Source organism: Idiotropiscis lumnitzeri, chromosome 12 (genome assembly GCF_059441095.1).
Source record: "Idiotropiscis lumnitzeri isolate Australia: NSW breed Sydney's pygmy pipehorse chromosome 12, RoL_Ilum_1.0, whole genome shotgun sequence".
NCBI lineage: Eukaryota > Metazoa > Chordata > Actinopteri > Syngnathiformes > Syngnathidae > Idiotropiscis > Idiotropiscis lumnitzeri.
The window spans coordinates 8440133-8466149 of NC_142402.1; the positions used below are offsets into that span (position 1 = coordinate 8440133).

At 39.5% G+C, this 26017-nt stretch overlaps 1 protein-coding gene across 3 annotated transcripts; it reads right to left on the reverse strand.

The window, feature by feature from the left end:
- Positions 1-240: 240 nt before the first annotated feature.
- LOC148325736 (MAGUK p55 subfamily member 7-like) lies at positions 241-24997 on the reverse strand. Of its 3 annotated transcripts, XM_088311964.1 has the most exons (19): positions 24926-24997; positions 24215-24262; positions 23975-24076; positions 22567-22644; positions 21348-21428; positions 18471-18605; positions 16815-16896; positions 15942-16027; positions 14265-14339; positions 13647-13843; positions 13503-13561; positions 13324-13335; positions 12084-12137; positions 9130-9303; positions 6160-6240; positions 5969-6062; positions 5729-5837; positions 4280-4423; positions 241-3291 (listed from the first exon to the last, which is right to left on the reverse strand). In XM_088311964.1, exons 3-19 carry the CDS (start codon positions 24059-24061, stop codon positions 3061-3063), a joined length of 1779 nt encoding a protein of 592 aa, XP_088168090.1. In that variant the 5' UTR covers positions 24062-24076; positions 24215-24262; positions 24926-24997; the 3' UTR covers positions 241-3060. The 3 variants fall into 3 exon arrangements, with proteins under 3 accessions (XP_088168090.1, XP_088168085.1, XP_088168086.1); XM_088311959.1 differs by lacking the exons at positions 24215-24262; positions 24926-24997 and having other exon boundaries at positions 23975-24190; XM_088311960.1 differs by lacking the exons at positions 13324-13335; positions 24215-24262; positions 24926-24997 and having other exon boundaries at positions 23975-24190.
- Positions 24998-26017: the final 1020 nt, after the last annotated feature.

Here is a 26017-nt window from a genome sequence, read left to right on the forward strand (position 1 = left end):
CAGATGAGGTATCAGTGAAAACAGTGTTGCTTGACAAAAGAATTATATCGGAGGCATGTTCTTTTTTTATCAAGGGGGAAATAAAAACAAGAAGGAAAATCTGCGGTTAGAAAGAGAACTGACAGCTTTTCTCGCATGCTGATTTCTGAATTTAAGATGAGAAAAAAACTTGGGTGGAAGACAGGAGACAGTTTTATTTGGAACATTTTGCGTGTTTATAACCGTACTTGAGACAAAAAAAAAAAAAACACACAATAACCTTTGGCAAAACATACGTTTGTTAAATTGTTGATAACATTGTAATACACCATGAATAGTGTAACCTGCAGCTGTGCTATTATCAACTTGCTCTATTGGAATATATGACAAAAATAAAGAAACTGACTCACAAAACATTTGGGATGCGTTTAATTGAAATTTTCTAGATGAACCTCAAACGAAATGAACCTAATTTTACCTTCTGTACTTTTTGCACAACTTGCTATTCTCTAACACAAAGCAAAAGAGAAGAGTCACAGAAAGGCGTAAAAAGTGAGTCCTTGGAAATGGAACGCCCGATTTACGGCTCAAACACCTGCTGTGACTTTTGACAGTCAGCTGCTCGCTTGCACTCATTAAAACGTAATCCGTCGAATTAACTCATTTTCGCTGCTGCAGTTGGTTATCATGTCCGCGGAGAAATGGATAAAAAGCAGACTTTTCATAGGAGTTAATTTTTTATGCATTTGCTCTATTGTCAGTTTTCTGTCGCGATCATTCAAAGCAGCAGCTCCCAGAAAAACAGCATTTCTTTTCAACTGGCTTTTCGGGAGGTTTGTGCACTCCAGGTGCCCATCTGTCAGCACATTTACGCAAAAACAACACTATCATACTTTTTTCCTTTGCTGTCTTCTGACCGTCAGAATTACACAAATAGCACAGAGGGGGTTGCACAAAAATGGGGACCATTGTAGGAAAAAAATATTTTTGGCAAACATCGATGTGTAGATTAAAGCACGAGTAAGGCTTTGGATATTTTGACAAAAAAAAAAAAATGCTTTCTGGACAGTCTCGTTATATCTCAAGAGATATTACAGGACGTTTGGCAAAAAGTCTGATTATGGCGAGTGCACCTTCATTGTGATGGATTATGTTTTTGCACTTTATGGACACCATTTTTCAGCCCCCCCGTCTTGACCAACTTTTAAATTAAACATGAGTCAGACTTGACTTTGTTGAATTTTTTTCCCCCCCTCCACGTCTTAATTTTTCATATTTACAAGACCTTTTAGAGTTTTAGTTCACTGCATCCAATTTTGTGGAATTTTAATTCAAAGAATGGTCTTTTGTGTTCCTGCATGACCTTGCTCCACAAATCAAGTCCATTTCGGCATGTTGGTTGCGTTTGGTGCGGAAGATCTTGTAAAAAGTCTTCCCGGGGGAGTGGAAGTTATTTGAGGAGATATTTTATTTTACTTCCATATCTTGTTGCTTGATTTCTCAGCTGGTGCGACAGACAGTGCTCATTCAAGCCATTACTTTCCTTTCTGTGGATGAGTGATGAATGCAACATGAGACAAGCTGTCTTAACGCAGTGACATTTATACAGCAGAATCTATCTTGAGTTTGCTGACGGGCTCCAATTGTGAGCCAGCATTCATACCAGAAACCACAGAATATGTCGAATTGAAGAAGGATCTTCTGCTCGAGGTTACACATTTTCACATTAATGTGTTTATTATTCTGCAACGCAAAAGAGATCTTTTACGCTTTCAGGTCCCGTTTTCACCAAGTTGTGTTTAATGTCATTCAATTATGATCATATTGTTTAACATTAATCTTGTTTATTTTTTCATACTTTTGAACAGGCATTTACATGATTGAGCCAAATGATCCAAAACCCACTGACATCATAGTCGTGTTTGAAGTTGGATCTGCTACGAACATAAAACGGGGGCTTTTCATTGGATCGTGCTGCTGTCTTCATGGCACTGTTATGATCTCAGAGGGTGCCTGCACATCGTCAGTGTTGTGATGAAATTACGCTGCCATGTTCTGCTGAGGTCGGACGTCGCGTCTGGCAATGGCGAGACTGCTCTTCTGACACATTGTTTGGAACGTTTCGGGGATCAGACATATTGCGCAACTAACGCATCTCCGCCCCTCCGTCTGAATGAATACTGAAGACATGGATATAACTAACAACTGATATTTTTTTCCATGATCCCTGAGGCCTAATCCACTGTTGCCGAGCTCGTGGCGCTTGGATGTGTGGTTTGAACCTTTCGACGGAGGCCGAAACCCCAAGAAAGCAATTACTGTCTCCCTCGCATCAAGCGGCTCCTTCTTCCTCCCAAAAACATTAACACCACTTTGTTCAAACATCCAAAAGAAGGAAGGAAATCTAGTGAAGGAATCCAGCCACCAGAAAAAGTGAATCAGATCAGCAAAGATGCCATTTTAGCATGATAATAATGAGTGAGTCAATTTATTTTGACTGATCCAAAAAGAAACGTTTTAGATGACTCTTCATACTGCACATGCACTATTGAACGTCTTCTGCTGGATTTAAGGGAATGTTTTCTTGTTTATGCCTCTAAATTGTACAGTCTCTACGCCTGCTACTAATAATATTTCTCTGGTGCGCATTACATTATGTTAATTGAAGTGCAGCAGCTGTCAGAATAATTCCATGCTGATGTTTGCGACTTGGCAGGGCAGGGTTACGGTCTGCCGCAAGCCCCCCTCCTCCAAAACCACTCTTCCCAACTTTTTTCAACTTAATGGTTCGAGCCGACGTTACTTAAGCCAAATGCCAACAGAGGACTGGCACTGTGACAAAAATGGGAAAAGGTTGTCTGGTTACCTAATTAACTATGCAGTGTGTTCAGGGACAACTCCATGGAAAACTCATCGTGCGGGGATCATATGCCTTGTTTACGGATGAAAAAACATTTAAAATATGACAGAAATGAATACTACAAGAATAAATTGATGCCACTAGCAGGTACTCACTTATTAACACATTTGGAAGTGCTGGTGCGTATATTACAGTAGCGTCATTCCCTTGTGACCTCAAGTTCAAATCCAGCCGGCCAAAAGTCCACAACTCCTCCTCGCCATTGTTGGCGAGGGACAAAGCCATTCTGCGGGAATCCAGCGGACCTCTGCCTCCTGAAGCTGCTGGAGGTCTGCCTTAAGCTCTCTGAAGGCCATAGCGATGTCTCCATTAAGGATCACCTTATCAAACATTTGCCCGTGCTGGGCTTCCATAGTTTCGGCCGAGTGAATCATGTCTTCAAAATCTTCCTCCTGTGGAAAGAAAGCACTTGACTGTTTATTTTCTTGTGAGGATGACAGATGTGGTTGTCACTAAGTCAATTTACGGCCAAAAAGGTTGAGTGCTGGTGATGGAATGATGATTAAAAAAATAAACTGCAGCCTGGACTCAAGGTGACCAAACATGCTCCAGGAAGTTGTTTTAGAAAACTGCATCCACACTGCAACCTATTATATCAAGATGTAGAAAGCCCACGCAACCATTTATTGAGTCAACCCTGCTTTTATGTTCTGTCTCAAAACCCCAATAATAAACGTTACATAATTATCACTGAATTGAATTATCATTATTTTCATGATGGGTAACAACTTTTGAAAGAAAGTCACGAAAAAGTTTTGGCCAATTCTCGCGGGCCGCAATCAATGGCAAGGGGGGCTAGAACTCGCCCACGTCACTCGAGTTTGACGCAGGTGATCAATACCAACTGGGACGTGGTACATACTGATAGTTGTGGTTCAAAGAGAGTTACACACCAACAAGTCAGAATGACAGCATCTATAACATATCCCTGAGGTATTGAGCAATGGCTAACCTTTGGCATGGCCTCAACATTTTGACAAGGCCAAGTCAAGGTCAAACTGTGTGTCACTCCTTTCGAGTTCAATCAAGGCTCTAAAAGAAGGAAATAAATGAGAGTTGCCTTTGACAGCGAAAGGCCAGAGAGACATTACAAAATTACCTTTTTGCTCAAAACACAGGCAAACTTACCCACTTTTCGGGGAATTGAAAATTGTTGCCCACAAGAATTCCAGCACAAATAAACATTACATCACTGTTTAATAGAAAAAAAACTCACACTTCATACCACCCACTTAGCAGCCTTATGACCCCACTTGTCTCTTAAATGCCAGTCATGTGCAAAGCCTGTCAGGTTTTGCGACTTCACAGCGGCCTGCATGCTCGAGACGTGCACCTGACTGCACACAACAACCAAGGCAATGTATTTTATATGTTTCTTACTGAGAACATCCTGACTTGATTAGAGTCCTCTTCATCGCAGATGAATTTCGCTCTTCTTCTGGTGAGGCGCAACTCCTCAATACGCGGGGGTTTCACAAAAACCACGTATGGTTTGAATTCGAGCGTGTAGACACGCTTCAGTTTCTAGTGTGGAAAAGGACAAACATAGGGTAGCCTACTGTGCTTGTAAAAAAAAAAACAATAATAATTCTGGAAATAACCAGAATATATGATATGGTCACATGGTTGTAAGTAGCAGTGCTGAAACTAATCCACATACTTTTCAATGGAACCTTATAAGTGAAATGTTCCTAAGGGACCGACATTTCTATCGCATCTCTTCAACAAAAGACGATTTGATGGGTGTGAAATGATTCAAGGACGTTTCGATTTGAAAGTGGAACCATTCGAGTCGGCTCAGTTTGAGAGGGTATGATGTAATTACAATGTAAATACATTTTTTCTCGTCATTTCTTCAATGAAAAAATTATTTGATAAGTAGCGTGATGGATTTCAAAGTCAAACGATTCGATTAAATGAAAACGTGATTTTACGATTCAGATCGGTTTTTGTCCCCCCCCCCCTAATTAATACGTCATGAAATTTGGGACTTCAAGCCACAAATGTCATGGAGGACGTCACCGTATTTCACAAGACATTTCATTTAGCAGGGGAGTCAGCTGCTTGTGGGTTTTGGTTAAACAGTGTTTCCTTGCATACTCACAATTTGAAAGTCGCAATTCGGGCAGTCACATGTTTGCAGATCGTTTTTGGAACCTATTCTGCTATATTTGCCAAAAATGCTTTTGTGCTCATGCCAAAACCAATAAAACATTGCTTTGTTGCCATCTTGTGGTATCTTGCAACCAGGGAACAATGTTTGAGTACGTTGCGGCCTTTCATTGCAAGAATAGTTATGCTTTGCTGTAATCTTTGCCGCCTTCTTGTTGCTAAGGCACCTTTGTCGCAGTAAGGTGAGGAGCTTTATTTAGACACAATTACTGGTTTGTCGATATCTTGTGGTATCTAAGGAGGCGTGGACTTTAGTGGTGCGTCAGTGTGTATATTTAGCTCAATTTAGTCTATCAGCGCGCTTTAGGAAAATTTGGGGTGTCTGCAGTGCTGAATATTGATTGGAAACTTAAAAAATATAAATAGAAAATAGTTCCTTAAACTTATGATCAAAATGTCTGTCATCGGTGGAATCCCTTTCCTGTTTGTTTTTTTTTTATATTGGACCTGTTTGGCACAATAAAAGACGCGTTCTCACCGTGGATAGCGAGAGATATCATCTTTTTGTGTTTTCTTTTTTATTCCAATCTTATACACCATAAAACGAGTGATTCTCCAGACAGCATCTGGTGCCTCAATGTTCTTCTAATCACGATATTATTCTTTAGTTCAAGTTTGCACATCATGACAAACCTTTCCTGATAGCTCATTACTCACACAAGGGTGCACATCCAGTAGGCAAACTTTGCCCTCGCCCATCACACGGTAAACTGAGTCCAGGCTTGTTCCATAGTAGTGGCCTCTGTATGTCCCGTAGTCTATAAACCTAAAGGTAGACATTAACAGGGGCAGACAAGGACGTAAAAGTCAGAAAGGAAAAAAATGTCCTTTCCTTTCAAAACACAGATGAATAGTATAGAATGACCAACACACATGTCAGACTACAATTTAATGTACCTGCGGTTGAGAATGTCCTCTTCGAATTTGTGGACGGATACAAAATGATAATCCATCCCTTCATTCTCTTGGCTTCTCTTTTCACGTGTGGTGTCTGGAAGAGAAGATGTTGGCAAGCTGATGACACCAGCCCTAAAAATAAAAGGGCTCACTGGGGGAAAATGGGACCAGATTGCCTTTTTTTGCCTTACATGGTACAGTTGTTCCATAGAGGTCAGGATCTGCGATCAGGAGCCTCCTCTTCAGCTCATTAACGCCAACACCGCTAGGTCCTAAAGACAAAGAGACAAACAGGGTGCTGTTTAGGTTTTGCAGTGGTGGATGATCAGGACAAGCTAGGGGAACTCAGTGGACCTAAACATGACAATCTAATCTGGTGCCTTCAGAATCAATATAATTGAAACTATATTAGCGGTGGGACTGCTTTGTTAACTAACAATATTTCAAAATTTATCCTCTTAGAGCTGCTTATAAATCCTCTATTGGTTAGCGCAAAACTCCTCGACTAGCAAAACACATCTGGAGCGATGGGCACACATGCATTTATTAATTAGCATCGCTGATGATTACATACAATTTACAGCCATTCAATTTCTTTATTCCGTTTATCCACATTAGGGTCGCATGTGAGCTATCAGCTGACAGCAACAGGTGGCGTTCACCCTGATTGCCGGCCAATCGCAAGTAACAAAGACTAACAAGCATTCACACTCACAATTATACAATACAAGACAATACAACTTTATTTGTATTGGTCATTTCACAACAGCTGGAGCTATAAGAAAGTGCTTTCCATATGATGTAATGTAAATTAGCGTAAAATTAGAACACAAATGAAAACACATCAACACATAGACACCAGAGGAACAGCAGAACAGCGACAGTCTGATGTGGAGTCGAAAGCTAAAGAATACAATTGTGTCTTCAAACGAGTTTTAAAAGTGGACAGAGCGGGGGCGTGTCTAACACTTAATGGAAGATCATTCCATAGGGAAGGACCGGCAACAGAAAAGGCACAATTCCCCCCCCTGAGGCTGTACTTAGTCCTCGGCACCTACAGCAGTCCTCAGACCTGAAGCAGCGGGCAGGTGCGAAGGGGTGGAGGAGCTACGCTGGGGCGAGGCCATTTAAAGATTTGAAGACAAGATTGGGGTTATGTGATCCGTTTTCCGAGCTTCAGTTAATAGACGAGCAGCAGCATTTTGCACTAGTTGGAGGCACTCGAGGGAGGGCTGGCTGACTCCAAATTAAAGTGCATTACAGTCATCTAGCCTAGATGTTACGAAGGCATGGATTACTGTTTCTAAGTACTGCTGGGAAAGAAAGGGCTTCACTTTAGCCAGCTTCCTGAGAGGAAATAAGATGGATCGAACAATAGCACCGATTTGACGATCTAATTTAACTCATTCACGACCAGCCTAGTAAAAAAAAAATGGATTTTGACGTATTTATCCGTCAATGGTATTGAATGAGTTAAAATCACCGTTGAATTTAAAACCCAAGTTTGAGCCTGTCGGCTTTAGATAAGATGCCAGGGGGCCAAGGTCAACGGGGTTGAAAGTAGAGGGGCCACATTTACATCTTAGAACAATTTAGAGCCCTCAGTGAACCTAACGCTGACTGCAGCCACGCTCTCCACAATTTCACCATCATGATTTGTAAAGTCACTTTTGATTTTAATTTGCCTGATTCCAACTTTTAGACTTAATCCTCTGTATTAGTGCGCACTAATGGTTTCTTTAACAATAAATCCAGCATCACATGGGTTTGGTGGTGATCACAGCAGTGCATCTGTGTTTGCCATCAGAATAAAAGAAGTGAGCAGAACAGTCAGACAGACAGAGCTCTGATTTCATGCTGTTTTTGCTCTGAGAATCATTCTCCAACCGATTTGACTCTTTTTGTGTCTGCCTGTGCCACGATTAATGCCCCTGTACCCTCTGGAAAATCCATAGCATGTGTAACATCTGCAAAGTTACACCGTATCCATGTCATTATTGTGTAGGATGTACAGGATGAACACTGACGCACACACACGCGCAGTAGCATCTGGGATTTTCCTCTAAAGTAGGTTTGTGCAGTCCTAGATTGCATCAGTCTCTTTGGAGCGCATATGAAAAGGCGGATTCCTGAAATACCTGCCTTTTCCATCACAGTGCTGAATGGGCTCAGTACATTACAAAACCCAAAGTTTTTAAGGCTCTCCGCCCTTACACCGCTAATGACTTTCTCAGTGGCTCTGCAGAACCAGAGAGAAGCCACATCGGGACATGTGGATACTGTCCACTGACCTTTACTTTTTAACATGACATTTACACCAGTAGTATGCAGGGCATAATGGAATATTATTTTGTTCATAGCGCGTGGGAAGGCGTTTCCAACATGGTAAAAGATTATCTGGCTGATCCTGCTTTGAGTGTCCTGCTTTTTTGCTTTTCCTGTCCATTACTTTCAATGCCAATTTTTTTTTTTTGAATGATGACCTCTGGCCCTCACTGCAGACAGTGAAATCCAGTCCAGGGTGCAGGTAAAATCCAACCCAATTAAAAGAGATTCAAATCCAAGCTGCTTCGACTCGTCCAGTTAGATGGAGAACTTGGCTGACATTTTGAGGGAATTTATTCACAATCAATTCATTGGCCTCGCTCCATGTATCTGTTTTCCTGTCTCAGTTATTTCTACTTCTATTTCTTCCCATCTCTTCACGTTTGTTGCGTGTTCCCTTGTTTATCGATAACCTACCGTTGTGCCGTGATATTACGTTAAAAAGACCTTCAGCAGAGCTTAATGTAAACTCTCAAGGGAGCCAAAATACATAAAGCAGGCCTGCAGGATTGGCAGAGAGGCAAATCAGGGGTGGGCCACCGCAGAACTTAAAATAATACAAACTTTTCTGACATGACGTTTTTTGACAGTGTTTATGTGGTTCTGATGGGAAAGGATCATTCTTGCATTCATAAGTAGGAACATAAATCTTAATCAATGCCTTATTTTCTTCCCTTTGATCAATTTCTGCTTCAATAACTGTTTACTTAGCGGGAAATGAAATGCTGTGGCATGACCCGAAATAGAGCAAGAGTTGAACGCAAAGTTAATTCTATACAAATTGAATGTTTGATTGAGCTGAAAAATAAAACCCTCCAAGCACAAGTCATACTTACCAACCAAGACAACCAGACGGTGTTGTTCTTCGGAATCTTTACGGTACGGGATGACCTCGATGTAGGTAGGTGGACAAAGAGACTCATGAACTCCTGAGCTCCACCTTTTGGACCGAGCTGCTTCTTTGACCCAATTGCTTTTCTTGCCCAGTCGGAAACTCCTTCTTAAACCAGCTGAGAGAATGAGAGAAAGCGAGAGAGAGGCCTGAAGATTTGTCAGTTAATTGGTGAGTACTGGTGCAACAATGTCATAGAAGGGTTCATCTAGGCACCCATATCCACCATTTATTTATTTTTATACACATTGGGTGCATGTGTGCACGTTCTTTGGAATGTGAGAGGAAGCTGAAGCTGATGAACACAAAGAAAACCTGACTGCAAGGCCGAGATTTTAACCGCATTCTACTGAAATGGCGGCACAATTAGGTTCATGAAATTGCCGACCACAATTTACATGTTGCATTTGCAATCCTTCCCTCTATTTTTTTCTCCCTGACGTACTAAGAAATGCGGAGTAGACTCACTCACTCACTCGCTCGCTCACCTCCCAGTCTTTATTTCATTTCCATTATTTCATTATTGGAGGCTATTCCAACCAAACTGAGAGGCCGTGGAAATTGAGGCAATCTGCATAAAATGACTTTGATTCCTCCTTGATAAAATCTAGTCATTAATCATGTTGCTTGCTTTATTTCAAATCCACTGTAGCAAAATCACAAACACTTTTATTGGGCCAATCCTTCTGGACCTATCTACCTGTTTGAAGTTCCTCCAACTTTTATACAAGTGTGACCTAAAGACCTGTTTACAAGATACAGTAATGGCTTATAAACCATTCCCTAACAAAATATGTTGCCAATCAGCAAGTTAGGTGAACATTCTTTGACACAAAAAAAAATAAAGTGAATATAAGACAAGAGTGGGCTCAGGCCCCCCAGAATAAAAGAATACAAGTGTGCCAGTGGTGATTTGTCCGCAGTCTGACAGCCAGCGTCTGCCATGCGCTTGCGGTCTGGCCTGTCTTTGTCTGCACGCTGTCTTTCATGATCTTAAGTACTGCGCCGCAATGATGCCAGGCTTTCTTTGACATAGGCTGTAATTTGACTTTGTAAGCATATCTGTCTGTTTCCTCTCCTTGCACCGGGACACGGTGAGTGGAGATTTCAAGCGTTTGTTTACATGGCACTAAAGTTAAAGATCCAACTGCTCAGAGTTAAAACAAGTTTAAGAAGAAAGCATCTTTGCATTGTCAGGATAAAGTCACTGTGGCAGTGAAATTGCCACGTGAGACTGAGATTCTGTCAACCAGAATATAAATAAGTCATAAAAATATAGTAGTTGATTTTATTACTTGTTCAGACAAACGGAGGCTATTTTTTACCTCTTCTAGTTTCAATGTGCAACTGCTGTCTTCTTTGGGAGCTTTAAAAAAAGTAGTCTTAATCATGAAATATTTTTCAGGTGGAATCACTTCCAGATTTATAGTAAAAAAATTCATCTTGTCTTCTTTATGCTAAATAGTTTATTTTTTTAATTTGTTCTGACAAACAGAGGCTCTAGTAGAGGTAAAAATAAGAGCCTCCGTTTTTCTAAACAAATGAAAAAAATCATAATTTGAACATAAATAAGACAAGATGATTTTTTTAAAAATAAAAATACAAATTTTAGGTCAGTAGAGGGTTTCTTAACTTTTTTATCTTTGTACTGGTATGTGTGCAAATGTTAACCTCCAAGTTTGCTCCACTGTAAAAAAAATTGTATTGCCTTGGAAAAAAAAAAAAGTATTTTCACTCAGACACTCAAAATTTTACAAAAAGAGTTTTGGAGTAAATTTCCCTAGTTTATTGAATTAAATAAAAGCCACTCAAGGGAAGTTAGCTTTGACTCTTTCACGTAGCTCATTTCATACACAAGGTTACTCAAACTCCAGATTTGAAGTTGGCTGCTCCACTCGTGAGCTACGGCTCAGCGACTTCTCTTGAGTGTATTGGTGGTTTCTCCAAAAGGAGGCAAAAACTGTCGCTTTGGAGGTAGGATTTAGAGATTTGCACCAGACACCAATAATATACTAACGGACTGTAGCAGTGGCATGGCTCAGGTGTAGAGTGGTTGTCTAGGTAATAGGTTCAATCCTCTACCGCATCGGGCTCCGTTGAGTATGAAATGTGTGTACAAAAACATGTTGATTCAACCTTGGAGTGACTTTTTCAACTTGTAAAATGTGCTCAAAAACTCTTATTGTAAAACCTACTTAGAATTTATGAGTGAAAAAACTTTTTCAAGTCAAAATCATTTCACATTTTTTACAGTGTATATTTTCACGAGTGAGTGAGGAAATCAAAGGAACGACTGAGTGTAATTGACCCTTTATGTAATGAAATGCAATAGCACATCGGCTTAGAAAAATATCGAGCTGCGACAAGCAACTAAAATTTTTGCATTTTGATTCACGCTGTCAGTGAGGAATGCATTTAATGATTGATGTTATTGTTGCCTATCATACTTAGTCTACCTCTCACCACCCCTATAAAAAGTAATGCAGCATCGTGGACCCATCTGACATGAGACTAGATAAAACACACACTATTTGCACGTGGTTATAATGCAACTTGGACTGTGCAGACTGGATGACATTTTTACCGTCAGGAAGGGGTACACTTTGCTGCTCACGTGCACACATGACAATCGGCGCAAACATCATTTGCAATCCATGACTTGGAGACAGATGGGGAAACTGGGAGGCTCAAACCACAATTGCTGTTCTCGTCCTTTCCTTTAAATCGTTAAACCCATAAAATGCTTCATCAGATGAAGCGGCCGCATATATCTGTTTTTCTTGGTGGCTGTACTTGTGACTTGTCATGTCTAATTACCCCAACTTGTATTGTCTTCTATTGCATGAGTCCTCTTTCCAATATCATTGGGATTTATGTGGAACAAGTCAAACATCTTACCAATGTGGATTCCAGTTAGAGCTCCATAGTCAACATCCTCCTCTACTGGAAAAACTAGAGTGGGGGAAATCATACACATAAACGTCTGAAATGTCTCGCTCAAAGTATTAGCACATGTTCTAACTGAAATGTACAACTATTTTGCTTTGGAAATTCTAATTATAGCCGGATTGAGAAATGGTAGCCAGAATTTAGAAACATTAATAACTAGATTACTCTTAAAAAGCGGTTGAAACATTGAACAGAATCATCCACATGTTGGAAAAATGGAGTGGGAACATTGCAAGATGATTTGTTTTGGCAAGTAAATCTTGAAGAAAGTCAAACAGTGTCACAAAATGTACACATCCAGCAGAATCTGAAAAGTCGAATGCCCCATCGGTGGTACGATTTGGAGTTCAACCAAAAATGTGAAACGAAATGTCAAATCGCTTCTCACACTTGACAACCAACACCTGAAAACATTTTGTTGAAAATAGTGCAGCATAGCTATGAGGGGGGAGGACTCCAAATCCCCACTTAATAGCGGAGACGTACTTCCGCCATGTCGAGACGCAAGTGTGTAACTAGCGCGCGACATTAAAAGGGCAAAAGGGAAAAAAAGCATTCGAATAAAGCAGGGGTCCTCAATCCTGTTCCTCGACGGCCGGTGTCGAGTAAGTTTTCCATCCCTCCCAGCTGCAACACAGCTGATTCAAACAATCAGATAATTAGCAAGGTCTGCAAAAGCTAGATAACGATCGTTCAGATGTGTTGCACCAGGGAGAGATGGAAAACGGGCAGGACATCGGCCCTCGACGATTGAAGACCCCTGGAATAAAGCAATAGAATCACTAGCAGCCGTTTGAAAATCTAAAATAGATTCTTGCTTTTTTTAAACCACAATGGGCGAAGGGGGGAAAAGTGTGGATTTAATTGAAGATACACTTGCTAGGCCATTTTCAAGACGGACCTTTCAAGAGAAGCTAGCTCGACCGTCGTAGTGCATAAGTGGTTGTCTGTATATTATTTCTCCAGCCGTGGTCTCATAAATGATGGTAATTTGAGGATTTGGATTTATTCAAGTCGGACTAAGTGGGACTTCACTGAAGTGAAATGCACGGCTTGCCACTGTTTCCTGTTCTCTCTAATTTCCATGTATTTCTGGTGTCTTGTCAGGAGGTTCTAACTGCATTTTAGATTCCCCAAAGGTTTGTGCAGGCAAATATATACATGTGAAAAAAACAAAAACTGAAGGTACCTTTGCACTCATCTGCAGCGCATGTGGAAGAAAACGAGAGTGAATACAACAGAACAGGTGTTTTTCTGACCTGAACTTTTCCCCTCAAGCCAAGCTTTAGGAGTTAGTTCTTTCCCTGGAATTTTAAAACGTTTTACTTCTTTTATCAGTGATGTGGAAAGAAAATGTTTGTTGATCACCTGCTGCCTTGGCTTGATGTAGTTGGAACAAGGTTTGGGGTCGCTGTAGTGCAACTCTCCTGAAGATTAATTACAATAGGTGATTGTTCGTATGTTAATAAAACAAAATAGTTGCAAAAACGATCAAAAAATGTCAAACATCACCTCTCCTGGAGCTGCTGCGAGGGGATAAGCCCCGCACGCGTGTTACTTCCGCCGACATGGCAAGCTTGCCACCAAGTGTCATCCTCCGTGGTGACAATCTGGAGGATGTCGCTTCTTCTGAAAGCAATTGCTGCATCCTTGCATGGGATAGCAGGATCCTCACTCGGGTTGTAGTCAAAGAGAGCCCTCACAAATAACTAAGAAAAAGGAAATTCTTTTTAAACAAATGACACTGACGAATATCACAATGTCCGTATTCAGACATATCTTTTTCCTCTCTTGGTAAATTAGCACGTCATCATCTGGTGCTTTACACATACGGTAAGTTAGTGTGGCTCTGAGAAATGACCATCGTCACTCGTGATAATTTGTCCTAGTCCATTGCAACAGATTCATTTAAGAGTTTCCATAAGTAGTCTAAATCTTGTGCATAAACACATGGTGGTCTTTTGTTGAAGTCACCGAGAAGGCTGTCATGATGTGGCAGCACTCAACACATGACATGACACTTTTCATTATTTCCTTTTACTGTAACCAGATGGGCAGTTGTGGACATAAAACCACATTGCAGGACTCATGTACAAGAAATACCACAAGGGAATATGTAATCTATTGTACCTTCTTAGTGGATAACACTTCTTGCTTGGAGGAGGCAGGAACAATTGTGAATGTAACGTCACCCCGAGAGCGTGCCTGCACACCATTAGTGACACATTAAAGGAACACATTAAAAGTTAGGAAATATGCCTGTTTGCTTTGTTATTTTGTTACATCAGTTGATTGATACTCCTGCTGTGTTTGTTCGCAGGGCATGAAAGTGCAGCTGGGTGATGTTAACTTCGCATTGAGAAATAGAGCAGGGGACAGGGGGGAAAAAAAATTAGGCAGCCCTAGATCTGTCAAAAATGTCAACAAAAAAAGTGGAATAGCTCCCACATATGGGTGAAAAATAAGGAAGAAAAAAAAAAGATTTCTACATTTCCAGTGTCTGTGTAAAGTGTTTGGCCAGCCTCAATGTACCTTGGCATAGTTTATAAAAAGCTACTGCAGAGATTAAAAATATTCTTCCACATACCTTATAAATTGAGTATGACTAAAAAATATCGTCCATGCATTTCATTCTTTTTATTTGCCACCCGTCTACCATCTGTATTTTCCATCAATAATCAACATGAAATGTCAGGCGTATTTCATGCAAATTAGAAGGAAAAGACAATTTCTTGGCATATTCTTTTCACTTTCAGAATACATTAAAACGTTTTTGTCCACACTGAGCTACGCATTTCTTGGCCAGCCGAGCTTCAAATCCATCATGTTTCATATTTTGGTTCAATCCATAAAAAAAGACCAAACCTAACATGAAATTAATCTTACTGACACATTTTGTTTGTGTAGCCAAAACAGGAAATACTTTGTTGGTCTGTCTTGTGTTGTCCAAACTTGTAAAAACACATTGAGACACTTTGTTTCCTTATACAACTACAATATAGCTTTGTCATAAACACTATCCAACTGACCAAATGTGGATTATAAAAAAATGCGACGATAACAGTACATAGGTCCACAATTGTTATTATGCAGGTGCTTTGCTCACCAAGGCCGCCCAAATTGAGGCTCGATGCACAATATCATTTGCGTGTCCCCAAACGTCCATTTTTCATGCCCCAAAAATCTTTGTCGATATGAATGTGTTGCACAAAGTTTATATAGAGACTGTACCGAAATACATATTTGAAAGCAAACGGTTTCAAAAATATTAAAGGCAACTATAATGTGCTTTAAAGTTAAACAAAAGTACGCTGCACTTTTTGAACTGTACTGGATTAAATTTGAAGCCACTATAAGATTGAGAACAGTTTGAACTTTTATTTAAAAAAAAAAAAAAAAAAGGAAAACAAATGTAGACGTGACCAGTATTTTTTTTAGAATAGTGCATTTTTTTTATAATTGTCTGGCAATCATTAATAAGAGTAATTAAAAATGTGCAGGAAAGCCATAAAAAAGACAATATTTTTAATTCAACACATCTTGATTCTTAAAGTAACTTTGGTCTGGTCAAAATTGCCTCTTGTCTCCCTGCGATACTATGCAATAAAATATCATTCTAACAGCACGAGTGGCGTTCTACCCTCAACATTAGAGACTCCGTAAAAGCGGGCCAAGTAACGAATGACCATTGTAGGTTTGGGTGTCACTGGTGCAAACTCAAGGACAAAATAATACCGTGTTTATCCATCTAAAGGAAAAAAACAGTGTGATGTAACCATAAAGCTCTGAAAAAGCAGTGAAACTAACCAGCAGAGGAAGAATTTCTTTCGGCTTCCTGCGATCCAATGAAACACCGTTGACTTCTTTCAGCTCATCTCCTTCATGAATCAGGCCTTCAGAGAGGAACATATTGTATATTTTATGAACTACAGTCAAGTACAGTGTAATCTCCAAAGTTACTCTTTGTTTAACCACATTTGTTTGACCTTAATTTTTTTGCATTTTCACACACGCTTTGTCGAATATCTCTAAAAGACCATCCTGAGTATTTATCCTTTGCTGTAACAGTGATATTTTCACTCACCAGTCTACTCTAATCGCAACTGGTTAAAACTGTTCGACATTTACAACTGTAAATCACAGTTTATGTGATTGTGACGTGAAACTATTTGGAAGAGCGGAGCAACTGGTTGTGTTGAGCGTTTGTATAAAGTGCCCCCCCCCCCCCCCCCCCAAGTCATTTTCCGCAATAGAAATGACAAGGAGAAGAGTTTGCAAATGTGATTACCAGTTAGCTAACAGTTAGCCTAGCTTGTTAGCTATCACTTTGTATCTTGGTTGCCTCTAATGTTTTTAACAAGTCAGTCTTGGTATTACAACAGCTCTTGAAGACACCAACAATGATAAAAAAAGCAGTAAGAAAACATGACGACATAGTCAAAATTATGCATGAGTCTCATGTTAAAAAAAAAAAAAGGTGAATGGATGGATGGTTAAGATTTAAAAATGGGTATGTGTGTACACGGCTTTACAATTAAATTTCATATGAAAGTAGAATTTTAGAAACATACTTATATTTGCAATGAAAACCAACAAATTGGGAGTCAACCAGATGGAACAGATTTAAATTTGGAGACTCCACTCTTATTGACACTCTCCAAAAATTGAAGAGAAGCTTACCACTTTTGTGGGCAGCACCTCCTCGCATGACCCTTGCCACAACAATCGCCCCTGTGGATTTATCCTTCTTAATCGTAGCACCCTTAAGGTTGTTGATATGTGGAGAAGCAGATGCGGTAAGTACAACAATGGATAGTGAAAATAACATGTTGAGCTTCTTATTATGAGTCACTTCATTCCAATGAAGGTTATTTGTATCAAGATGGGACCATTTAGAAAGCTGTCATAATGTAACACACCATCCGTTGGCGAGGTTGATCCAAATCTGCGTTATTTTAAATAGACGATGAAAATCAGAGTGGAAAAAGCATCTTGTGTACTTGACAACAATCAGCTCAGACTCGGGTGTAGTCCTGTTGTGTGGAAAACTGAAACATGTTGGATCAATCACAACGAGCATGTCAGACAAAGGTCACCCTCTTTCCAGTTAGGTTTTGGGATCTATACAAGCGTCTGTTCCCCATTATTGGTTTCAATCTTCTCTCACAGAGCAAAGAAAATGCCACTCATTAAGTGAATTACTGCATTCTCAAATTCACCCTGAATGCTAATCATATTTTTCAAATTAGTAAATCAACTCACTTTGAAGAAGCATATTTCAAATGAGCACAAGCACTTTTGAAATCTTCCACATCTCTCAAATCCTCTCAACAGATGTCAAAAACATTTAATGGGAAGTAAGACTATATGATAAGAAACAAATGCTTTACTTTTGATGACGATCCATTGGGATTAAATACGTTGCTGTGATTTTCTAATGAACTACTGGACCTGCTTACGGAACAAAATCTGGTAAATGTTACTCAGAGCGGACAATCACTAAAAGAACTTTATATAGACCTTGATCGACATTTAAATCCACATAATTCGGGTCCTTTTTATTTTAAGGAGGATAACAAATTAGAGGACTTTGTGGCCTTGGTGGAGTTGTGTTCTTTGAACTTTCATCCCAGTTCTGTCCAGTTCCACCTGATCCAGGAACTTTCCAGATACAAGTGACAATAGTTTGGAACATGACAGAATAAGACATTCTGGTAGGACCAAGAAAATTAGTCATGATTAAAGACCAGCCTTGAATGTTAATTTATATCAGACGCAGCACAAGAATGATCTCAGTCCACGTTAATGCTGAGAAATGATCGAGTGATTTCAACAAGCTTTGACCAGACAAGAATAATCAAACTCTGTCTATCACATGAGATGTTTAGGAACAACAATGTGCCATTTTTATTGTGGTACAACACATTTTCTTATATTCACTTGATGTATGTTATCCCCGTTCCGCTGGCCCAAAGCTTTTTCTGCTTTATGTCGTGACACGCATGACTTTCACTTTATGCCCATTTGACAGCACAACATAATTGCAGCTGCCAACTTCGACTACTTGAGCTTTACAGCACCTTTGAATTTCTTGTTGCAAAACATATGGCACTGTTTTAAGAACAATTATCAAATTATGTGGCTGTGCGAATATAAAAAAAAGAAATGTATATTTGCCTAGCTTGTGTGCATTATGTACAAGTAACGCAACGCTTTATGCTTTAGGCTACGCGTAGCACTTGTATCTTTTCGCCTTATTAACCTATAAAAAAATACTTAACTTTCATAGAAATATGTTCTTTTATTTTTGAAACCGTATAGTACATAGTTACTGACCAATGGCTCCTTGGTTTTGACCAGACTGACAATCTTCACAGAATCTTCTTCGTCGTCCGTAATGACATCAGGTACTTGTGGTAGATTCGGCTCATAATCCCTCTGAGCTACTGCGTCATGGACGTGCAAAAGACTCTGCACAACAAAAACAAAATCACAGAACAATCACCATGTGGAAGATTGTCTTTGTGACATTATTGTGTGATATCGAAGCAAGAAAAATTGTAAGTTTGAACTACAGGATTCGCATGTGTTCATTTGAAAGACAACAACCTTAGAAACAAAGACAAATATAAAAGCAGAATCAAGTACATTCAGTGACTTTGTTGAGGTCATAATCTGTACATTATTGTTATCTGTGAAATTTTTAAACTAGAATGACACTCGGTGGAGCTCAACCTTGATTTACCAAAAGCAAGTTGAGTTGATCCATCTGTATTTTAGCTGGCTACATCCTGGTTCAAGGAGGATGATTAAATCCGCCCATCCATCCATTATCTGTACTGCTTCTCCACAATAGTTAGACTCCAAAATTGCACTAATATTTGATCAAATATACAGTATTCTGTCAAGTATATATACCGTAGTCCTCATTAATAACAAACAAACCAGCTAATGGCGAGCTAAACAATTGCCCTCATTTCTATGCTTTTGTGCTTAGCACGGTACCAATTCTCCTCATTGTTCGGAAATTCCTTTCCAGGTGTGTACAGTACCCCTTTATTATAGTAATAATAATAATAGTATAATAATAATAATAATAATTATTATTATTATTATTTTTAATGTTGTTATTATTTTTATTATTATTATTATTAGGCATGCTTACAAAGAGCGGTCGGCAATGACCTTAGATAGTCATAATCTATTGAATTAATAATTGTGTCCTCTTCCAAAAAGATTGCAGGTGCAACTAAGCCTAACTTTCAGATGAGAGGTGCTTGGGAGGTGAATGAGTGCAAACATTTGAACATGTTTTCTTGGCCTGTCTGATCCCTTACACCAAATTAGGACAAATGCAGCACTTTGGGTCAGCAATATGCCAAATGTGATTACATTTGGAATGTACAGCCAGCGTGTGGGCCACCTGAAAGAACTCCAGACACCACCAAGTGGGTCTGCTCAAAACATCATGTCTTATGTCATGTGTTGAGTGCAAAACACTGACTGTATATGCTGGTAATATGTTACAATCGTTGTCCGAACAGGTAATTCAATGTGCTTCGTCAAAGATCCTGGATTTGTTACAGGAAAATGTTGCTCTGTGTTGGAAGTATTCGGTATGCAAATTTCAACATTACCATAAATAGAATTTAGATATCTGCCTATAATCATTAACAATGACCCCAGCACATTTGTCAGTTAGTGTACTTGTTATCCCTCTGTCCATCAACAGTTGCTCTGCTTAGACGTCGCTATTACCTGAGACGTGCCTGTAGCTACAATCAAGTTTTCAAAAAACAAACATTCATTCATACTATATTAAAAACATGGTGTCTTTTACGAAGTATGCTTGCCACATGAGCTTAGGCCAAGAACAAGCAGGTCATTAAGACTGTCCAAACAAACTTGCTAGTTGTCAGTTCACTCATAGGACAATTGTGTGAGTCTGGACATAAGGCTGAGTAGGCCTCCACATCAGTTAACACTAATAAACACAACTGAAAGGTTATGGTTGATCGAAGGCAGCAACCCCTCATTTGGAGAAAGAGGGGCAATCAATTTGAACAAATTTGTTATTTCACATGACCCATATAAGAAGGAAATGTCGGAGTGTTAAAAGCGTTTAATTGCACGAGTCTAAGCTATGAACACTACAGTGTTACTGTAACTCACAGAACAGAAAGTGGGCCTGTTTGTTTACAATTCTTAAATTGTTCATTTACCGTCAAGCAATTTTAAACACAACCCGCAACATTGGATCCTATGACATCCTTCGTTTGTTCATAGTGCATTTTAAAGTCACCTTAAAAACCTTTTCGGAAATGTATGAATTGAAAATAGAACCACAGCTGGCCTAGTTTGTCGGAAGCCAATTTGTGACTTTTGAGGATACAAATCAATTTCAGGATACTAAAATAAACACACTATTCATTCCTCAATAAAATGTATCTCCTTGCTGTGGCCAAGATCTACAAAGCTATGTATAATCAGGAGACCATTGTTCGATATGGCATATTTTCCACAGTTTCCCATGGTACCATTTTGAAGTGGAGAATCTACTTGACTGTTTCAACTCGAGAAGATTAGAGCGGAACCGAGCCAGTACTGTGCACTGTATTATTGGATGCTTAGTGGGATGATTTTACAACAATGCCATGACATTGTGACTACAGTGGCTTTGTTGTTTGGTGAGAAGGGTTTAGCCTGGGAAAAGGTGCCTAATATAAGCGAGACATACTTCCTTCACACGGTTTGAATTAACTAAGAAATGGCGTATATTAGGATGCTAAAACAAAAAGAACAGCATGTTTTGTTGCAAAATAAGAATGCCTCTCTCTTGACCCCTCCGAAAGGTGGCGAGCCCATGGGAAGGGGAACCCATGTGGGGGTTTTTTAGGCAGAGCCCGGCGGGTGCAAGCCTGGCCACCAGGAGCTCACCAACAAGCCCCACTTCCAGGTATGGTTCCAGAGGGGGGTCGTCATGACCCAGGTCTGGCCAAGGGGGAAAGCGATGTCCATTTTTGTTAGCCATCATAGGGAGTCGGTGAGACCTGTTTACCTTGGTTGACCCTGCCAGGGTAGAAACCCCAGGCATATTCGCTCCAAGGATAACTGGGACACGCAAAACCCTCCATCACAATAAGGTGACAGCTCATAGAGGGGGTAAAAGCAAATATTGAGATAAAAAAAAATATTTAGAGATGGAAACTGCACCTTAAAGTGAGGTTTGCATAAGAGGACCAAAAGTTCTTTGACTTCCTCTCTCCATTTATGACGCATCAGATCTTCAAATAACTGGAAATAGAGAAAACAGACAGCAGATTTTAAAATAGAAGGTTATATACAGTAAGCTCTTGCACTACCGGAGCCTTGCACTCCACTCAAATCACGGTGCCATAAGGGCGAGGCGGAAACCGGAAGGTTTAGTGAAATTTAGCCCGATTCAGACGACAGTGGCACATCATTAGTATTTTAAACAGCCCCGTTCAACTCACTGCAACTCTTGTTGGCCACTGTAGGAAAAAAAAAAAAAAACTAAGCTCCGGCGTCTTCAAGGCTACACGACAGCTGCAGCGACAGACAAAAAAGAGCAGCCTTGACCGACAGTGTCTGTGCGCAGTCGCCCGCTTGTCAAGCGTGTTACTGTAATGACTTCTACTGCTTCAAGATGTCGAGGCACACTCTTGAGACACAACTATGAAGGTCATTAGTTTCCACTGTGAGCAAACAGGAGCGTCTCTGAGGGGAAACAGGCCCTTGCTTTGGCCATTCTAGTAGGTCCTGATGATTTAAGCCAGGCAGAGAGTGACTGTCGGATGAAATCAGAAGCAATAAGAGTGAGACAAAGATAGGAGATGATGGTCAGTATGGAAAAATGGCAGCATGAAATAGTAAATAGCACACATGCTGGAAACGCCAGTTTGAGATAATGTAATGGTATTTGTTTTGGAGGTGACAGGAAAACGAGGTCTCACATTTATTATCTAGGTGAGGTGTACATAAAGCGGTGGTTATGAAACTTGATGCATAGCACAGATGGGGTGTGCCACTTTGGGTAAGCATTGTGAGCATGTGTGTGTTTGGGCAGTGTCACTTTGTCTTAAATGTGAAATCAATTGTATTCCTCCAAAGTGAAACATTACACGAAATGAGTTTAGCAGCCTGCACACTGTCCTCAGTGACCGAATTCGCCACATCCAGATTAAAAATGACGCTGTATCTGCTTCCAGACACCATTCACAGAGTTTAGAGATACAATTTCCGTTTTAAAATCCTCCGCTCCATTCATTGCTTGTGTGTGACAGTAAAGTGATCTGTACAGAGGAGGAAAGTATTCAAACCATGACAAATCTTTCCCGATGCCTCTGCAGTTATCCCGTCATCTTTAAACGGTGTGATTGTCTGCAAAAGATGCTCAGGAAAAGTCGCTTACAAGCGAGGCCAGACTGGTTGCACGCTCTTGGATGGGAGCAGGTCCTCGTTTCACAAAGCGCCTCAGCTGCTCGTGGATCTGTGGAGCCATTTCAAGTATAACAATAAATATCGTAAATGCACTCAAAGGACACTGAATGACAAAATACTGTTGTAAGTGCAACAGGTGGGCGTAAAATACTTTATGTTCAACTTTTTTTTTTTAATAAACCATCATAGTTTAAATTTTACTTCTGTAATACATAATATGCAATTCGATTCTCAACTAAAAAAATTTTTTCTTCATTTTTTGAAGCAGTTATCACTCCAAATTTAGTTCAATAGCAGGAGTGAATCTTCGGAATGGATCAAAATCTTTTCACTCAGACAACATGAGGCTTTCATTGGTGTAAAATGTGGATGAGGAACTTATATTATCATCATCAAATACAATTTGATTTTAATCATTTGGAGTACAATTAATCCACTGCTCTGAGTAAAATTGACTAGTTTAGTCTCTTCTAAATGTAAAATGAACTCTGTTTAGACTGGGACCAACTATTGTGTTATTAAAGTAATATGTACTCTACAAAATTTACTATGTGGGAAAATGCACGCTGTTAATATGTATGTAGAGGTGATCATGAGTACTTGAATTACACCATGTTTATTTTATATTTCCAATGCATTCCTATTTTGCTGTAGCTCACAAATTAACTAACATTTATGAAATTTGACAGAAAATCACAGAATTTCCCAAAGTGTTATACTTTCAGAAATGTGTGAATGAAATTGTTTAAAATGTAAAAAAGAGTCGAATGTATGCCTTGCCTGGCCGGGAGCTCAGCACCCCTAAATCAACCCTGGTTTAGATATAATATAAAATTGAGTAATAAAAGAATAAATTACTGCAAATTGTAAGCATGGAAATGAGCAATTTTGCTCAATGAATGCCTCATTGTTAGTGATAGTGAAAAATATGTAATTAAATATTGTTAAATAAATGTGTATACATATTTTATATACATATTTCAATATTCTCACAAGATTACACATTCATGTATTTTTTTTCATGATATTTCAATAACCTTTGCAAAATGTACAGTTTTACAATGTCTAGCTTACTCAGTCAGTAGAGTCTCTCTGGGTTTGTCCTTCCCAAAGTTAGGTGTGATAAAAAAATGCCCCTGATACATGTTCAATTGCTATATGTTAGTAATCATGTATTTGGATTTCATATCAAGGCGGCACGTCATACAGTGTGTGTGGGGGTGTGTGTGTTTGAGGCTGCCCAATATCGGGACAATGAGCTGCTGCTGCTCTCATTTGATATTTAAGGCCTTTTAGCCTACATTTTTTGGTCTTTTGAATGGATGAAAGGAATGAAAAAAAATGTGAAAAAAATCTTTATAAAATAAATATAGCATCACCTTAAAAAGCAGGTGGAGCTTCTTCTCCATCAAAGTGCTGTGGAGGAAACGGTAGTCCTCCTCTTGGCCGGTTTGAGTGCCAGACATCACTGATGATAACAGCTTGGAAAGATCAGAGTATAGAAAGTGCATTTAAATTGTTCAGATGGAAGACGTGCAGTGATGAAGACAAAATCCCAAATGGAACTCAACGTTTAGGTGTTGTCTCGTGGTGTACTACCTGCTTCAATTCTGGCTTACCTCAGTATTCTGATATATTTCTTCACACTGAAAAGTCCCACAAAGGGACTGAAAATAAATTAAAACGGTGATTATTTTTTCCAACAGTCATTAAATATTCACACATTAAATGGGTATTCAACAGTCAACGACATGACAGGAATGAAAAGTTAGACGATCCCAACTTCTGAGATATTACTGCCCCCTATCGTTTGTGTGAGATAGTTCAGTTTTTAATAAATTGCTGGGACGTTCTTGCGTACAGTAATAACACGCGTAAAAGTCCAAACAAGAGTGAAACGTGTTTTCGTAGTAAATAGTTGTAAATGTGTAGTAGTAAATGTGTGTGCTTCTAAATTTCCACTAGAAAAAAAAATTCTATATACAACATGATCATTGATCACTTTAGTCTATAGTAACTGTGATGATTTAAAACTAGTGTAGTTGTGCAGAACTGCTTTACATTATATTGCGAGATGTCTTCATATGTACGTCTGAGTTTAGTTATTCTACGTACAGTTCAGTGAAGTTATACACTATAAACACTATAAACTAAAATTTTAAACATTTTGTGAATGTTAAACCTGTCTATCAATCCAAATTTCAAAGGATTGTTTTAGAAAAGGCAGCCTTTTGGCACGGCTTGCATCTACTTGGATAGTGTATTGTAAGGGCTGGTTAATTTCCACGCCATTGTAAAGTTAAGCAAAAATAATGCAGAATTACGCTTACCAGTCATGATGAATAGAGGAAGCAAGTCGCAATGTTTTCCACACTCACTTGCACAGAGAAGTTGTAAAGCGCTATTGTGAGATTGTAAAACCGACTCTCTTGTTCGGTCAATATATGTCAGTGCTGACCTAAATCAAGCCAGCACACAATCAATACACCAATTATGAGGTGGTGAACATAACAGCCTACACTTGTTCATTTTCTACACCACAGAAAAAAACTGAGAAATACAGCTGAACTGCATCAGGCCTGAGGCGCTTTGTTCCGGCGGGTTCATATTTACTACAAAAAAAAAAAAGAAAAAAGAAAAAAAAAGCTCCATATTAGGGTCATGGGTGAACTGGCTATGGATGAGAGGCAGGTTAAACCCTGGACTGGTTGACAATTGGGTACATTGAGGAAATACAACCATTCACGCTCACATTCACACCTGTGGACAATTTAGAGTCTTCAATGAACCAAACCTATATGTTTTTGCAATACAGGAGTGCGAGTCGGAGTCGAGTCAAGCGAGGCCAATTTTATTTCGCCAATACCAATCCAGAAGTCATCTCATTTACACATTGGCCTAATCAAGAAGCACAATCCTCATACATGATAAACTGTGGCACACAAATGCAGAAACCTCAAACAGAACATTGACTGTTTGCCTCTTTGGTTAAATTGAAGCGGCACAGTAGAGGGACAGAAGGCAGATCAACTGTGAGACGGATGTGCTAACTATGAGGCCTCATATATTCTAATATATTGTATTTATTTATTTTTTTTTGGTAAAGCATCATCCATCAACCTATATTCACAGGCCCGATACTCACACTAATGAGAGCAACTACAATAGCAGTATTCGCAAAAGGTTTTTAAGATAATAATGGTTAGATGACCGGACCACGAAGGCAATTGCAAGCATTGTGAAGTAATTGCATCAAGTTCACCGGGTTACTGACTTTGCAGATCCTTCCGTTTTCTGTGGCCACATTCATGTATGGACTACCTCATGAACAGCACTGGAATTATTAATCACTCACGATTTACACTTTTAGTGGGGAAAAGACAGATGTAGGGTTACAACGTGTACTTTATCATAATATAAAC

Excerpts from the sequence above, each read along its gene's own strand:
- LOC148325736 (XM_088311959.1), bottom strand. The coding sequence starts at position 24,106 with ATGCACTTTCTATACTCTGATCTTTCCAAGCTGTTATCATCAGTGATG. Across the intron at positions 9,304-12,083 it reads TCTAACTGGAATCCACATTG|CTGGTTTAAGAAGGAGTTTC; the intron begins GTAAGATGTTTG and ends TCATTCTCTCAG. Across the intron at positions 6,063-6,159 it reads CTATGGAACAACTGTACCAT|ACACCACACGTGAAAAGAGA; the intron begins GTAAGGCAAAAA and ends CTTCTCTTCCAG.